Raw genomic sequence first — 18,545 nt, forward strand, 5'->3', positions numbered from 1 at the left:
GTTTGTTCTGCTCATGAAACACTGGAAAAATATCTTTCCAAGAAATGTCAGATGACAAAAAACTCCCGACAATGTAAGCTGTGGAAAATTTGAAGCAATCTAGCCGCTTTATTCAGCTTTTTACAGCGGATGCCATTGGAAACACGGTAAGTCTATCCCTCACAGCCTCACTTTCATACCTGTCATGGCGCTGCTCTGAATAAGGTCTATTTCCAAAAAAGTGGAGTATCCCTTTTAGATATTATTATTTCTCCTCGTTCTTGATGTTCTACAGACTCCAGTCCAGGGGGCGCTGAATCCTGCACTCCAGCACAGGAGGGGGCGCTGAATACTGCACTCCAGCACAGGAGGGGGCGCTGTGCACTTCTGCTGGTTTACACACGGTAGAAAACACAGGAATCAGATACCGGAGTCGTGTGTCGTGAAACCGTGCCTTTCAGAATTACATATTCATATACATATAACATGTTGGTCTTTGGGAGTTAACGGGCATATTGACTTTCGAAACCTCTGATTCTCCGAATCAGGTCGAGGATACATGAGAGAAAGCCACAGTTTATACGCTACTCGTGGACACGTGGTTAAACTGCAGCATGGCCAAATCAAACTCTCTTCAGAAAACAACATTAAGGTTCGCTCGTGTCGTCTTTATCTTGTTACGTATCTTTCCAGCCATCTAATGTGTATTTTTTTGAGTCTTTCATATTAATATGAAACATTGGCTAAAACCAGCACCAGTCTAAATTACTAGTTTAACTATCTGTAGTCTACCCGTCGTTAATATGAGCACCGACTCTTTCCTTTAGCATGTCTTGTTTTTGTATTCCTCCACAGTAAAGGGGTGAAGGGGACTCTCAGTATGGCTGCTGATGAAGAGGAGCTTCCCATTGATGAAGAAGCCATCAGTGCCAGTGAAGATGAGGTACTCGTCATCATCGTGTCATGCTGTTATTACTAGTGTAGCTTACTTCCATAATGTAGTATTCATTTATGTTTTGCCACAAATAGTTTGTGTGATAAAATTGCCTGTTGTTGTTTTATCTATCTAGAACTTGGGTGTCTTCCTGAAGCCAGGAATGTTTTTTAAATGTTTTATATTATTGTTTGAATGTATATTTATGTGTGCGTGTATGATATGTATATAATAAATATAAAATTTGTGTTTATATAAACGGCATGCAACATTATATATACACATACAGCCAGGTGAAACTCAAAAAATTAGAATATCCTGCAAAAGTTAATTTATGTCAGTAATTCAACTTAAAATGTGAAACTAATATATTATATAGACTCATTACATGCAAAGTGAGATATTTCAAGCCTTTATTTGTTATAGTTTTGATGATTATGGCTTACAGCTTATGAAAAAAAACAAATTAAAAATCTCAAAGAAATCATAAAAAAGGATTTAAAACACAGAAATGTCAGCCCTCTGAAATGTATAATCATGCATATGTACTCAGTATTTGGTTTGGGCCCCTTTTGCATGAATTACTGCCTCAATTTGGCGTGGCAAACGTTTCTTTTCTGTCATGTTTTGCAAGCGGTTTCATCAACCCTTGAACCCCTGTGCCAAATTAAGCTAAAATGTTTTCTTCTTCTTTCTTTCTTTCTTTCTTTCTTTTTATACAGGAGGGCAGTGATGATGAGAGGAAACACAACAAGCTCCTGGAAGCCATCAGTTCTCTGGGTGGAAGAAAGAGGTTTGAGACATTTGAGATTGATCTTTCTAACGCTGGTCCGTTTGAAATAAAAACCCTTCACTGACAAAAACAAAATTCTGGACAGACTGGACCAAAATCTGAAAATTGTAATGCTTGGAACACAGAATAAGTAAATAATTCTAATTGGCCTTTTTCCGAATTTGGTAAAGCACGTTAAAATTAACAACTCGTTCTATGGAGCCCCTAAAGGGACATGGTTAGGCTTGTTGCGGTGACATTACAGTACATCAGATTTCACTTATCAGGTGAAGATAGTAAGGAGGAGGATTATTGACAAATAAAAGTGATTTCAAAACCCCAAATATTGATAGCAGCTCCCTAATACCTGCGAATTATATACAATATAAATTAGCCAACTACAGGGCTTAAAGTATTCTGGCACCGTGCCGGATCTTCGGCGTGCGGCCGTGAGGAAAAAATGATTATTTTCGCGATTCATTTTTGTCCAGCTTTAATCTGTTAAAATATTTAATGCAAACGGAGCATCCGTTCTTTCTGTCATCCTTTAGCTAGGGTTATGACCATCCTCTTATTCACGCAGATGCTTTAAACCACTCATGCGCGACAAGACAAAAGAGAACGCACTGTCAGTGAATGTCCTCCTGACGCACAGAAAGACGCGCGCCAGAATCGAGTTCTGGACAGTCACAAGGACAGTCTTAAATGAGTTTAAAAAAATCTTAAATGGAAGTAAATAGTAGTGAGAGAATGAGATGGGTGAGATCGTGACAGCAGCAGATCTTAAAGTGACAGGAGCCATTAAATGAGTCTGTCTGTAAGTAAAGTTAACCTAAAGAACAGAGGGAACCGAGAAAATGACTCGCTGCTCTTGACTAAAGAACACTTGTAGCTTTGATAAGGATTAATCTATACTTCATTTGTAATTTATGCAGTGCGGACTGTTTTATAACTTGTTCAATTCCTGTATGGCACAGCTAAATGACATTTATTTAAGTAAGGATTGTTTTAAGTTCACTTAAAATAAAGGTTTTTATATTTTTTAAAGCCTAATGTTTAAAATGTGGGGGAAAATCATATTCTTCGAGACATCTGTAGCTTTAATATTAGTTAGACTGGCTTTCATACATAAAAAGATGTCATTAAGATACAGCTGTAATACTTGAAAATAAATGGAAAATTTTTGGCAATCACAAAAGAAAATCAAAACACTGCTTTAAACTCAGTAGCAGGATCCTCCTAATATGGTGTCTAAACAAGACAGTTACCCAGAATTCAACACGTCAGCTTCGTTATTGTACATTATTGTACACTTATTAAGTTTGATTCTTGTTTATCCTAGGAAAAAGCAGAATGAGCGTTCTGAAGCAAGTGTGCAGGTCTCCGAGTTCTCCGTCAACGCAGAAGGTAAAAGCAGAATTCATCACACTCCATTCACATCTTGATCAAGATGGAACATCTGTCTTAGGTTTTATTTATTCTGTATAAAGGCGCTGGAGAGAAAATCAACCTTTCTGACCTCCTGGGAACCATGGAGAAAACCTCAGGAACCTCCAACAAGACCAAGAAGCAGCTGAGGAACCTACAGAACAGCAAAGAGACTTTGGAGCTGCCTCTCAACAAACAGCAAACAGAGAAGGTCATGAAATGTTGCGTTTTCAGTTCAGTCACTCGCGCTGACAAGCAGAAGCTCGTCACTTGTCCAAAACCTCTTTTTAAATCAGAATGAATTTTAAATGATTAGCAGTCATCAGGGATGTCATTTTAATGGGGCTGTGAAAATAAAAAATAAAATAGAAAATATCCAAAATAAAATTTGTGTTTACATTAGAGCCCGACCGATAAAGGATTTTGAAGGCCGATATATTTCTATTTATATATAACCAAATATTTTTTGATTTTAAAATCCAATATTCCGATATATCGGCTGATTTTTTTATTTTATTTTTTATTATTATTATTTTTTTTTTCTTGTTTTTCAGAAACGTGCAACAAAACATTAACAGATTTCCCTAACATAGTTATTTATGAGTTTTAACTAAAATAATGTCATAACAAAACAGAGGAACTTCAAAATATTCTGAAGATCTGACAAATAAAATAATAATTAGTCCCTACATTGCCTTATAAGTCATCTTTTAATTGCAATGTCAGCTTGCTTATCCCTTTATCTTCACTTTTTAAATTCTTAAATTCTTCGATAGTTTGGAAAATGCCTTATATCGGCTAATAATATCGGCCGGCTGAAATCGGTCTGGCTCTAGTTTACATAATATATGTGTGTGTAGTGGGTATAATTATTTTGTATATATAAATACACACACATGCATGTATACATTTTAGAAATATTTGCATGTATATACTTTAAATACAAAATGAATATTAATATAAATATTTTATATATTAATAACACATTTTTCTTAAATATATTCATGCATGTGTGTATTTATATATACACTACACACACATATTATGTAAACACAAACTTTTATTTTGGATGCGATTAATCGCGATTAATCGTTTCACAGCCCTACATTTTAATCACGTACTACATGTAATCCTCAAATTCATGTCAAAGCAAGTAGAAATCAGGAGTGCATTTCCCAAAAGCATCGTTCGCCAACTATGGTCGCAAGTTCAGTTGAACTCTTTTGGTAATGATCATAGTAAGGATTCGCACCCCTGAGTGACATTAGTTTCAATAATCAGTGGGACCAAGTCATTTACTCTTCTTGGTGCTCAAGACTCAATTTAATGTGATTTTTCTAGTGTTTTATTCTGATGGCACCCTTGAAGAGGGGTTTAGCAAAGTCGGGCCACTTTCAGTTTGAGTTTTTTCTAAAAACAGCTCTTACACGTTCCACTAGTTTTACCCAGTTTACTGAATGACTTTACCCAGTTTACTTAATGAATATTTATTTATTTATTTTTATTTGCTGAATGTTTCCTCTATATCATGTCCACAGATTCAGAGAGGCATAGCGTATGAGAAGACCGCTGAAGAGGTGTCCTGCTGGAATAGCATCATATTCAAGAACCGTAAGGCTGAACAAGTGGTGTTTCCTCTGAACCAAGAACCCTTAGGACCGAAACGTGTGGAGCAGGTCGTGGCTGGATGGAAGGTGTGGATGTTTAGTTTTGGTAACAACAAAACAATGACACAAACTGAACCATGACAAATTTGAGCTGTCATTGTTTTTCTTTGCTATTATCCAGTGTCGTAACACTGAACGGTTCATTATTTATTTTCAGGAGAGCCTCTTTACCACATCTTTGTGTATAAGAACATAAAGGAGTAGTTCACTTTTGAAAAAAACTTTTGCTGATAATTTACTCGCCCACATCTCATCCAAGATATCCATGTGTTTCTTTCTTCAGTCGAAAAGAAATTAAGGTTTTTGATGAAAACATTCCAGGATCCATCTGTACTGTAATTCAGTGATACAGATAATTACCATCATCTTGAATACAATTCACATATTTTATTTGTATTGTGCCTTTCACAATACCTCGTTTCAAAGCAACTTTAAAGAAAATTAATTTTTAGTATTCAATTTTTAGTGTCATCATCATTGCAAATGTTTCTGCAATGTAATTGTTTCTCTTTGCACGCTGACCAGATGTAACTAAAACGTCTGTTTGATAGAAGCACTTACTTTTATATTAATAATAACTCTGCGTGTTCTCTGTGACAGGTTCAAACTCCTCTTGAACAAGAGATTTTCAAACTCTTGCACAGCAACAGCCAGCCAGTGGTTGACCCCGTTTTGACTCCCGTCGAGGAGGCATCACTTAAAGCCATGAGCTTGGAGGAGGTATGACTTTTAAGTACTAAGACTACTACCGGTGCTCAGGGTGCACAAACACAATGGCATGGATCTGCATGTGTGCTTTTTTGGAAAATGCACAAGCATAATAATCCATTCCGTACAGATATTAAGAATAAGCAGCACTGATCACACTGAAGCGCTGGAATTGAGATCGAATCTAGCAATGTATATTAATTATATACTATGTATTTAATGGATATAAACATAAGGAACATGAAGCTTTAGTATGGAGGGCTGCCACATCTCAAGCATGAACAGCACGTGTTTTGTCGCTGCCCATATCAATGAATGAAAGCGTTCACGTGGGAAGCGTGACGGCCAACCCTCTCATGCAATGACATGGGCAGCGACAAAACACATGTTGCTCACGCTCTGCTGACGCTCGAGATGTGAAACAGACGTAGGGGTTTGAATGGAGATTGCGATCTTTTAATTAGGGAGGCTCCGATACCATCTTTTTCAGAACCGATCTAATACAGTGCAGTTTTTTTTTTTTTTTTTCAAATAGAATTTCGATTACTATGTGTGTTGAACTAATAATCACTCTTGTGTGTGTTAAACACAATCTACTTAATACAGACAACTTCATTATAAAGATGAACAACAAATCAAAAAATATATATGATCAATCTATGACAAAAATGCTTTTATAAACTAGATTAGTGGATAATATTGCTAGATTAGTGGAAACACATTGCTCTTTGTATTGTTGTAAAACACATTCATGAAAAACAAGATCTCAAAAATCAAAAAGATCAATTATTTTTGATATAGCCATGGCTACTATAAAATTACGACAACATGTTTTAAATGCATAGCACAGATGTTTAATGAGGCTGCAACATATGATAGATAGGACAGAACGAGAAAGGCAATTAATAATCTGTCATTGCATCACTGCATTGTGATATGAAAGGCTCAGTACAGTGCGGCACAAAGCGCTTATGCGCATCCCGAGCGGAGAATGATGCGCTTGAAGCAACACGGAGTTACAGCGCATATCGTGTCGAGTCCGCATGGAAAAGTTCAAAGCACAAAGGAAATATGTATTGATGGACTGTGGATTATACAGTATCTATCTATGCAATAGTTTATTGAGCCTTTTCTTTTAACAGTTTTAAATGTCAGTTACTGTGCGCATGAAGAACAATAGTGCTCTGACTGTGTAGTGATCTAACCGACAGCGTCCAACACCCGGTAGAAAGTAACGCGATTAAGTTACAGCAAAATAAATTTGCTTTATGCGAAACCATTCGGTTGTTAAGTCGTGACGTAATCACGCTCTGATAATACTGTTTCCGGGTCCAAATGCTGGGTCCTCTCTATCTGCTTACCGCTTTTGCCGTGTCCCATGTTGTTTAAATAGATCGGAGTTAAAAAAAACAAGTGACATTCAACTGTCATTCTACCGCTTTCCCTGTGACGAGAAAGAAAAGAGAAAATGGCTGCAGTTGATAAGGATGAGCTACACTAATCACCCTATTGGAGTTAAAAGAGTTTAAACCTTTTTTGACTGCCAAGGGTGCATCACTAAAGTAGGACGTGATTGTAAATAAATTAACAGGTTCCGCCATTGTAACGTTAATTAGATATGGACGAGCGGAGCGCTTGGACCCGGAAGAGGCTAAACGTCACGCGTGACGTCAGACTTAACAACCGAATAGAGCTTTATCTACCAATCAAGTGTAATAATATTAACATTGAATCATCTTGAAGATAGTTTCAAACTTTCGTCATTGACTGTAACCGAACGCGACGCGCTGTTCGAATGCTGAATGGAGAATGACTGACAGCCGCAGCGGAGGGAAAAGTTTACGTGATCTTGAATTTAATGACTTAAATATTAATTTCTATCTCACATAATGGCTTCAGAATACTTATAATACAGTACACGGAAACTTTATGGTACTTTAGAATGTTTTTGTGCCTTTTGTGGGGCTTAACAATAACATAGAATAGTAGACGCACAATATCGGATCTGGAGCGGCCTCCTCGTCTGATCGATACCCGATCCGGCAAAAATAGCAGCCGATACCAATCCTGAGTATCAGATCGGCGCATCCCTACTTTTAATGGTTAATCGTGCTGCTTTTGCTTTGATGACGGCATGTACTTGAGCTAGCATGACTCCATTGATGGGTGTCCATTTCTATAAGGAAGGCCTTTAGTATGTGGCAGTTATAAATAAAATCTGGTTAGGTAGAATCCACATTTTAGGGCTGCATACTGTAGTAATTTTGTTCCACTTGGCAAATTTCTACCGTTGCACTGTATATATATTATGGATCCAAATTGATGCTTTGCTGATCAAGCAGAACATTAACTATTCTATCTTTGTTTTGCTCTCATACTCAACATCCTTTTTGTATTTCACTTTGTGACAATTTGTTTTGCCTGGCAGGCGAAGATTCGTCGTGCTGAGCTTCAAAAGGCAAGAGCGCTCCAGTCATACTATGAGGCAAAAGCCAAAAGAGAAAAGAAAATCAAGAGTAAAAAGTGAGTTCTACAGCTGAACGTTTCTGACAATAATTTTTATGTTTGTTTGTCTATTGATTTAACACAAATATATCCTCCTCAGGTATCACAGGGTTCAGAAGAAAGCCAAACGCAAGGAGTTTCTGAAGTGGTTTGAAGAAATGTGTAAGACAGATGCTGAAGGTGCTCTGGGTGAGCTAGAAAAGATGAAACTGTCCAGGATGAAGGTGTGTGTGTGTGTGTGTGGTGAAGCATGGAAAGAGATGATGAATTAGTGAGAATCATTTGGGCTGAAATATACTATGTTTTCACTACAGGAGAGAATGTCTCTCAAACATCAGAACAAAGGAAAGTGGGCCAAATCAAAGGCCATCATGGCTAAATATGACGATTCGGTAAGTTATTATTTTTATACCGGAATGGGATGGAAATCATGAGTAAAATTTCTCAATCGTGATATTTGTTTATCTCCCATCAGGCGCGTAAAGCAATGCAGGAGCAGTTGCAGATGAATAAGGATCTTACACAGAAGATGGTGGTGCTTTCTGATGATGAAGATGAAAGGAAGGACGAGGAATTGGAGACCGTTCCTGATTTTGTGAACGATCCTGAGCCGATCGTTGACTCAGTCAATCCCTGGATGAAAGGCCAGCTTACACGTGAACAGCCTGAGGTCAGGAGCGTCACACCCGAGGAGGCTGAACCCCCAGTAGAGGAACACGAGGAAGAGGAACTTCTTGGAGAATTTGAGAGGAAGAGGAGGCTGAGGCAAACTGATGAAGAGGGCTCGACTCCTGCGGAAGAAAAGGGTATGAGACAAGAAAATAGTTTACACACAAATTGCAATTGTCTATTCTCAAACTATATGGTCTCTGTCTGCTCGTTAAAGGGATAGTTCAGTTTGAAATTAATTTTTGCCATGTTTTAGCTCACCTCAAGGGCATCCAAGATGTAGGTGTCTTTGTTTTCGCAGTAGTTTCAAATTTTGGTAATTTTAGGTCAAACCGTTCTTGTCTGTCAGTCATATAATGGAGGTCTATGGTCACCACCTCAAAGAGCATGCACAGATAAGTCCAAATTAAACATGATTTAATGACTCGTAAATCTAAGTACACATTGATGACCTAAGACACCAAACGAGCGGTTTGTGTGAGAAAACGAACAGTATTTATAATCGTTAATATCACAGATAAAGCGCCCGCGCCCTCAGATCACTTGGACGTGGCTGTAGTTACAAGAGGTAAAAACGATATAAATACTGTTCGTTTTCTCACACAAACCGCTCGTTTTGTGTCTTATGCCATCAATGTGTACTTACATTTACGTGTCATTAAATCATGTTTAATTTGGACTTATCTGTGCATGCTCTTTGAGGTGGTGACCATAGACCTCCATTATATGACTGTCAGACAAGAACGGTTTGATAAAAATATCAAAATTAAAACTACTGCGGAAACAGACACCTACATCTTGGATGCCTCTGAGGTAAGCTAAAACATACCAAAAATTAATTTCAAAATTAATTTCAAATTTCACCAATATTGATTTGACTGTCTGGCCAAGTAAGTTAAAGTTAGAGATAAAGTTTAGGATCATGATTTTTCAGATGTTGATGTTGCAGCACGCCATGAGTGTATATTAGCACAGTTTGCTTTTGCCATAGGATTTTAGACCCAGTGTGTGTTCGAAATTGCCCCCTACACCCTCATTCACTGTTACCTTCATTACTCCAGTAATATAGGGCACTTAAATGAGTGGTCTTTTTGGCCTAGCACGAGCTAACGAGCGCATGATTCAGCTACGGGTGCCATCTTCTGGAAAGATGCAGGAATACATTTGACTACGCTACTCTCCACATTTGACTACGCTACAAATGGCTGTGCCCTCAAATGGTGTCATATTTAATATTTCAGACACAGCCCTAGAAACGGTGATGCAAACGGTGATCAGACTTGACGTGCAAATAAAGTCCAAACATCAAAAGTAGACTGAAACTGTCTTCAGAAAGACTTGTACAGTGCATTTGGCCCGCTTGACAGCTGTTAGTCAGACTCTACTTGATTAAATATTGCACAATATCTGCCTACATTAAATCTGCTCGTCATGTAAAGTGGTCGTGTCTCTTTATGAATGTTTTGAAGCCTGAACATTTTTAATGGACTAAAAGGAGTAGGTGCTGTTTGATAATATATTCATCTGCGTTTTGAAGATGAACGAAATGCTTACGGGGTTTGGAATGACATGAGGATAAGTAAATGATTCACAATTCTCATTTTCGAGTGAATTAACTCTTTAAGTCTTGAAAAATGCCTTGTTCCTTTAACATCTAGGCAGCTTACTGCTTGCTTTAGTAACATTTCAGGTGATTTAATAGACTTGACCTTCTTGAATGTGTTTTAACTGGCAGTGAATGTGATTTTCATTCTGTTTGTGTTGTATTATTTTAGCAGAACATGCAAGCGAAGTGGTTGGCGAAGATGTGGTGGAGATTTCTGAAAATGAGGAGAATGATGATGATGATGATGATAAAGAAGAGGAGGTGGTGGAAGAGGAAGAAGTGGATGTTTCTGAGTTTAACACCCTTTTCAAGCTTATGAGGAGTGAGAAGTCTCAGGAAGGGCAAGATGATGGAGAGGGACTTCTAGATGAAGGACCGATTCGAGTCCAGAATATAGAAGATCTGGAGGTTTTGGGTGAGGTTTTTGAGCCCCAACCCACCGTGGCTCCGCCTCGTCCTCAAAAAGCCGTTGCAGAGACGCCTTCAGCGCCAACTAATAAAAAGAACATGGAAATCAACCTCCGTGAAGTACTTACCAAAGAGGCCAAAGTCATCAAAGTTCCCTTTTTGCCAACAGTGGTTGAAGATGTGAGTTGGGGGGGCTTGTATGTAATCAATAGATCTTGAGGGTAGACAACAGATTTTATTTTACCAACATGAAAACTAGACTGTCAGATATAGATGGATAAAAATACTCAAGCACGGGTTGTGAAAATAGACCTGTACATCCCTTTGAATCATCAACCGTGACTACAATCTGTCTCTGTTAAAGGGATAATCCACTTTTTTTGGAAATAGGCTCATTTTACCACTCCCCCAGAGTTAAACAGTCGAGTTTTTACCATTTTCAGATGTATTCAGCCGATTTTCAGATATTTAGAAGAATATTAGTAACCAGACAGTTTCTGGTCTCATTGACTTCCATAGCAGGAAAAAAATGTGCTATGGAAGTCAATGAGACCAGAAACGGTCTGGTTACTGATATTCTTCTAAATAACAGAAAATCGTCTGAATACGTTCGAAAACGGTAAAACTAAACTGTTTAACTCTGGGGGAGTGGTAAAATGAGCCTATTTCCAAAAAAAGTGGAGTATCCCTTTTACTCTGACATTTAGTTGGAGTTGTTGCAAGAATCATCAAATACTCCTTTTTTTCACTTTCTTGTTAGGAGCACGATGAACAGATTTCTATCATCAAGGAGGCTTTTGCTGGGGATGATGTCATTTCTGATTTCATGAAAGACAAAAAGAAACAGGAAGCTGCAGCGAGGCCCAAAGTAGTGGACCTGACCCTGCCAGGCTGGGGGGAGTGGGGGGGTGTCGGGCTCAAACCCTCCCGCTGGAAACGCAGAAGGTAAGATTAGAGCCAGGCTGATATTTGGCATTTTCCAAACAATCGGTATCGGCATTTATAATGGCCGATAAATGAATATTTTTAACAAAAAAAAAAAACGAAACACGCTTCAACCATGTCATGAGTGTTGGAGTTGTATAGTTTGTCCACTAGAGGGCACTCTACACTGTCACTGTTGGCACAAATCCTGCAACCCGCTGATCCAGTCAGAGAGAACCTGTTTGACATATCATCTCTCCTTGACCTGTTATATTGAAAATGTATGTTTTGCAATTTGCAGTATGACGTTATCTATTGCTAAATTATGGCTCATCATAGACTAGCTAACCACAAAGCTAGCTAATGCCACTATCATCAGTGGAAGACCGCTAACGTTAACATTAATGAGCTTGGAAACCACAACGGGCTTTTTCTGCCTAAATAAAGTAATGATTACTGTATTTATAACTAGCATATCTCTAGTTACAGTTCCTGCATTGTAAAATGTATGTTATACTTGCGAGGAGTGAACATTTAGACATAGAGAAAACGTATCTTGTGCAGAAAAGTTAGCTTTTCTTTTATACTTGTGTGAAATCCAACGACGCCAAGTGTGCGTTGCAGACAGTCGTCTGTAATGGATTTAGAATCGCTAAATACAAACTGATGATTGAAAATGGATTGATGTAGCTTGATGGAAAGAATTTAAAAAGTGCAGGTAAAGGGATAATGTAATTATAAGGTAGCTTATAAGGCAATGTAGGGACTAATTATTTTATTTATCAGAACTTTAATATATTTTGATGTTCCTCTGTTCTGTTGTGACAATAAAGGTAACAAGTTTCTTTTTAAAATGCATTATCATATTATTTTAGTAAAATTCATAAATAACTACAAATGCAGAATGTTTAGGGAAATCTGTTAATGTTTTGTTGCGCGTTTCTGAAATAAAAAGTAAAAAAAATCGGCCGATATATCGGAATATTGGATTTTTAAACCAACAAATATTTGTATCGGTATCGGCCTTCAAAATCCTTTATCGGTCGGGCTCTAGCTAAGAGTGATGAATCAGTTTTATAATAACATTTCAATACGTTTCCCGTCTGTTTTGTTTGTGATTGACATGATTACATGCTTTTCTGATTGGTTTGGAGCAATATCCTAAGGTCTGACAGCATGCCGTTCTTCAAAGCGGTAATTGAAGTGAAACTATGACTTTGAATGTCTGTAATCACTTTAATGACTAAAATTGTTAAGTGCAGTCAATCTTTCATATGCATAACATATGAGAACAATATTGAACTGGAATTTTGGTCACTTCATGCGGTTTCTCAGATCGACATTTGGTGTACAGTACCGATGTGGTATTAATTGATTTCTTCAGGTCTTGAAAAGCCTTAAATTTGACTAAAAAATGTACAGCAACTCTGGTTTTGTAAAAACACATTTAAAGGAGTAGTTCACTTTTAAAATAAAACTTTTGCTGATAATTTACTCACCCCCATGTCATCCAAGATGTCCATGTCATTCTTTCTTCAGTCGAAAAGAAATTAAGGTTTTTGATGAAAACATTCCAGGATTTTTCTCCATATAATGGACTTCAATGGGAACCAAACGGTTCAAGGTCCAAAAGACCGTTTCAGTGCAAACTGTTCAAAGGGCTTTAAAAGATTCCAGACGATGAATAAGTGTCTTATCAAGTGAAACGATCGCTAATTTAAAAAATAAATAAAGTTTCAGTTTTATAAGCTCAAATATAAAAAAAAAGATTCATTGGGTGAGTAAATTATCAGCAAACGTTTTTTTTTAAAAGTGAACTACTCCTTTAAGTGTAAATTGAATCATTTTAATAAATCCGATTTCATTTTGGAAAAATCGCACGTGACTGGTGTAAATGGGCCCTTAAATTCACTTTGTGTCAATGTAATTTATAATTTTGCATTAATATTGTGTATATGTCTGATGAATCTCATAGAAAGCATTAAATAACCCTCCATCAAAACAGTTTTTTTTTCATTCACTTTCCAGCTCACACAGCTCAAATGGCAATGCACGAAAGTGACTAATTTATTTGAAACAATCTTTTTTTTAAACTGTTGATGCATTGATAATCTAGTAATGTAGTATGTAATGTAAGTTATCAGTAGTGGTCTAAGTCAGCCATCTTGCATATTATTGCTGTACCTATAATGCACACTATTAAGTGGACTAGGTTTTAAATTTACACACAGTATTCTATGAACAATGTCAAACATCTTAGAAAACCTTGAAATTTTAAATGTATCCTAAATGCAACAGCCTTTTTTCTTTTTCATCTTTTTCAAAGCATGTGCTCTTCATGTTTAAATTGGAAATGTCAACACTGAGGGAAAACCGCTCTTATCAGGCTGATTCGCATGGACTTTAATATGTAGAGACAACTATAAGCCATTTGTTGATTACAATGCAAAACCCTGTGTGACTCTCAATGTTCTGTTTGTCTGAGCATTTAACGACTTAATGCCGACACTGACTCACAAACCGCTTCATTTCAAACTCAAGCTATTGGTTAAGACGAGGGGAGTGTTTGAAAACAGTCATTGTTCTAGCAGTTCTGTCTGGTGATGCAAGTTGACCAGAAATTACACACTTAACCTTTAAACATAGTCAACATGCAATCCAAAATCCCCCTTTTTCCTGTTCCTGGAATTGTGATCAATGTAATATGTGATCAAAATCGAATAACTTTACTTTTTTGACTGACATCACCTCGGCCACACCGACAGAGAAAATAATGCTAACTAATGTGATGTAACATTGAGTTGAATGTAACTAATTGGATGTATTGTTTTGGGCTGCTGTTTTAAGTAATACAGCTTTTCTCAAATGTTACCAATTGTACAAAGAGTTATAACAATAAAAACATAATGAAAGGTTTCAAAGGAGTAGTTCACTTTTAAAAAAACTTTTGCTGATAATTTACTCACCCCCATGTCATCCAAGATGTCCATGTCTCTCTTTCTTCAGTCGAAAAGAAATTAAGGTTTTTGATGAAAACATTGCAGGATTTTCTCCATATAATGGACTTCAATGGGAACCAAACGGTTCAAGGTCCAAAAGTCAGTTTCAGTGCAAACTGTTCAAAGGGCTTTAAACAATTCCAGACGATGAATAAGGGTCTTATCAAGTGAAACGATCGCTCATTTAAAAAATTAAAAAAACAAAGTTTTATAAGCTCAAATGGTCGCCTTGCTCTGTTCTCGTGACTCTCCTGTTCGAACTCGTTCATCAAAATGAACGAATCTTTTCCCGAGTCAACTCGTTCATTTCGTTCGTTGAATCAACCAAATGACACGAAAAAAGATTTGTTCATTTTGATAAACGAGTTCAAACTGGAGAGTCATGAACACGGATCACAGAACAGAGCAAGGTGACCATTTGAGCTAATAAAACTTAAACTTTTTTTTTTTTAAATGAGCGATTGTTTCGCTTGATGAGCCTTATTCGTCTGGAATCTTTTAAAACCCTTTGAAGCTGCACTGAAACTGTTTTTTGGACCTTGAACCGTTTGGTTCCCATTGAAGTCCATTATATGGAGAAAAATCCTGGAATGTTTTCATCAAAAACCTTAATTTCTTTTCGACTGAAGAAAGAAAGACATGGACATCTTGGATGACATGGGGGTGAGTAAATTATCAGCAAAAGTTTTTTGTAAAGTGAACTACTCCTTTAAGCGAGTGCTACCATTAAAGAGGACCTTGTCTTGGTTTAGTTTTTGGGCTCCACTAGAATGGGTTTTCATGCTTGAATGAATGAAAAAAAAAACCCTCATTTCTCACATATTGGACATTGTTGCAGCCTCTCTCTTCTCAGTCTGTCAGTATTGCTTGGTTTAGTTTCTGTCTCTATGAAGCCCCTCCTTCTCTAAAGTGCTCTGATTGGTCTACTGGACCAGTGTTTCATGATTGGTCAAGCGCAATGTGCGTGTTTGCGAAATGGTCCTAACGGTTCATTCGTCTCTAGGTTTAGGGTGAAAATGCCCCCACCGCCTCCCAGGCAAGACCAGAAACTGCCTGATGTCATCATATCAGAGAAAAGAAACGCATCCCTCGCTCCCCATCAGGTAAACAATCGCCTGGCAATTGCATGCAACACTCAAATTTGAAATTGATAGTACGATATATTGCATATGATATGATATGAGTGCATTACATTTCTGAATTTGAGTTGCTAAACAAAATAGGTGATTTTGTTAAGTTTTTGTATTGACTGTAACGTGACGGGAGCTGATATTCTTGAAATGCTGTTTTTGATGAATTGAAAGGAAGCTCAATCCTGCATTTCTCTAATTATTATTGTTTTATTTGTTTTTCTCAGGTGAGTCATCTACCGTTTCCCTTTGAAAACACGACACAGTTTGAATCTTGCATCCGTACTCCTATTGGGCCGACGTGGAACACACAGAATGTTGTGAAGAAGATGACAAAACCTAAAGTCGTCACGACAATGGGTGCGATCATCGAGCCGATGGTCAAAGAGGACTTTGTAAAGAATAGGACCACAGCGGCTAAAGGACAGCAATTTGAAGAGGATAAAGGGGCGAGAAAGGGAGCAAAACGGCCATCAGGAAGAAGTCAAAGATCACAGAAGAGGAAAAAAAAGTAAATGGCAAAAGTGTTTAAAAACTGTTTCAAGAAGACATCTCTAATAAATCACCAAACAAACTTTTTGTATTTCATTTCATTTCACACATATATCGATTTGTATGTAACTGATGAATGATAGATGAGTGTTTCACCCACTACAGGAGCCAGTTGAGTAAACGGCCTCTAAATTCAGACTGTTGTGAGACTGGAAGAGAGGGCTAGTCTGAGAAAACAAAGGAAATGATCATTTGAACTCTCTTCAGAGAAACTAGCATCCCCACCAAAGATGAAATCAATCACCTCAGTGTTGTATTAGAGTAGTTCACTTTAAAAAAAAATGTTGCTGATAATTTACTCACTCCATATAATGGACTTCATTGGGAACCAATCGGTTGAAGGTCCAAAAGACCGTTTCAGTGTAAACTGTTGATCAGTGTAAACTCGTTCATCAAAATGAACGAATCTTTTCCAGAGTCAACTCGTTCGTTGAATGAACCAAATGACACGAAAAAAGATCCGTTCATTTTGATAAACGAGTTCGAACAGGAGAGTCACGAACACGCGTCACAGAACAGAACAAGGCGAGCATTTGAGGTTATAAAATTGTTATTTTTTGAAATGAGCGATCGTTTCACTTGATAAGACCCTTATTCATCGTCTGGAATCACTTAAAGCCCTTTGAACAGTTTGCACTGAAACTGTCTTTTGCACCTTGAACCGTTTGGTTCCCATTGAAAACTTTCACTTCTTTTCGACTGAAGAAAGAAAGACATGGACATCTTGGATGACATGGGGGTGAGTAAATTATCAGCAAAAGTTTTTTAAAAGTGAACTACTCCTTTAATTTATATTTCTTTCCCTTCACTTCTTGTCCTCCTATCTCTTCTCTCTCAATCATGCTGAGATCACCTGAAATTCACCCAAAAATCTGTGGTTTAATGTGAACGATTATCATACGACACTATCCGTGTTTGGTATCGTTTTAAATGTCTCAATGTGACTGATACAAAGGTCTCATCCCCACAGAAGTAAAATGAAAGGTAATCAGCCCATAATGATTAATGTCTTTCAGACACTCAGCCTCATCAGTCAGTTACATCTACTCTTTATCTCTAAGCATTTTATGTTTTGTATTGATTATCTTTGAATTGATTATGTAATTAATGTAAATGTAATAATAAATTGTTACATTTGATTTTATTCTGAAATCATTTTGCGTCTATACATATGTTCCCGCAAAGCTGTGTCAGATTAGAAACGTACTAAGGTCCTGTTTTGAGAGGAGCTTTAAAAACCAATTGCGATTTTAGAGTTTCGGCTAATGTGGCATTAACTCAAGTGTACTTGGGCTGAAAAGAAAAAAGGGTATTTTCGTTTAGGACAGCAAAATGATACTCGACCAACCTAAATAGGATGAGTCTTACCTCTGTTTAATGTAATGTTACTCTCAGCTGCCTGGGACACTTGTTGAGCACTGTTTATGTTTTTGAATTTCTTGAAATATGATTGAAATCTCTTCAAAAAAGGAAAATACAGTTCGGTACAACGTGTGCAGCGCAAATCATATTGGCTATACAACACTATAAAGAGAACATCATTATAATCGTGCGCTTGGGACATGGGTTTAATTGTGAGACTTTTGTTTTGTAATCAGGCTCTCAAAAGTATATAAAAATGGGAATTTAAAATATATTGGTTATCGGCTTTCAATAATAAAGAATCATCTTATCGGCCAAAATGTTCATATTGGTGCGTCCCTAGTTAATCGGTCCTAGACCAATCTACCTTTTCGTGTAACTGCCTTATAAAAAGTTTCTTCCATAGGCCTACTGGTTATTATTTTCTTTAAGACTAAAGACGCTACAGTAAAAATACAGTAAAAATGTGCCATTTACTCACTCGTGTATGATATTCTTTTTTCTGAGGAAGATAAAAAAAGACATTTTAAGAAATGTCGCAATGGTTTTGTAATTTGTTTCTGTCCATACAATGGAAGTCAAACTGTTATAGTTATGCCAATTATTTTAAATACAGCATAAATTCACTTTAAGTAACACATTAATGTTTGTTAGGATACAAAAGATATTTCATGACTTTAATTGGTAACATTTCATGTCGATGAACCACCTGTGTGAACATGCCTTAAAAATCACATTCACTCATTAGGCTACTAGTCATTGCTAACAAAGACGAGTAGTTTGTTTGCATTTGACATTTGGTAATTTATTTTTTGTGATCATACGAGTGGCTTGAGACTGTAAATATTACATTTTCTAAATAATAAAGTCTTTAACTTACGCTTTGAACTTAACTAGTGAAT

General features: G+C 37.1%; 1 protein-coding gene across 2 annotated transcripts; it reads left to right on the plus strand.

Moving 5' to 3' along the window:
• Positions 1-354: 354 nt before the first annotated feature.
• LOC120472197 (U3 small nucleolar RNA-associated protein 14 homolog A) lies at positions 355-18,523 on the plus strand. Of its 2 annotated transcripts, none has more exons than XM_039662268.2 (15): positions 355-631; positions 835-922; positions 1,636-1,706; positions 3,028-3,092; positions 3,176-3,324; positions 4,652-4,807; positions 5,381-5,500; positions 7,917-8,011; positions 8,094-8,217; positions 8,308-8,385; positions 8,469-8,799; positions 10,441-10,856; positions 11,437-11,621; positions 15,603-15,702; positions 15,957-18,523. In XM_039662268.2, the coding sequence occupies exons 1-15, from the start codon at positions 594-596 to the stop codon at positions 16,242-16,244; spliced, it is 2,304 nt and encodes a 767-aa protein (XP_039518202.2). In that variant the 5' UTR covers positions 355-593; the 3' UTR covers positions 16,245-18,523. The 2 variants fall into 2 exon arrangements, with proteins under 2 accessions (XP_039518202.2, XP_039518201.2); XM_039662267.2 differs by having other exon boundaries at positions 356-631; positions 10,438-10,856.
• Positions 18,524-18,545: the final 22 nt, after the last annotated feature.

This window comes from Pimephales promelas, chromosome 4, assembly GCF_988280905.1.
Source record: "Pimephales promelas chromosome 4, fPimPro1.hap1.1, whole genome shotgun sequence".
Lineage (NCBI taxonomy): Eukaryota > Metazoa > Chordata > Actinopteri > Cypriniformes > Leuciscidae > Pimephales > Pimephales promelas.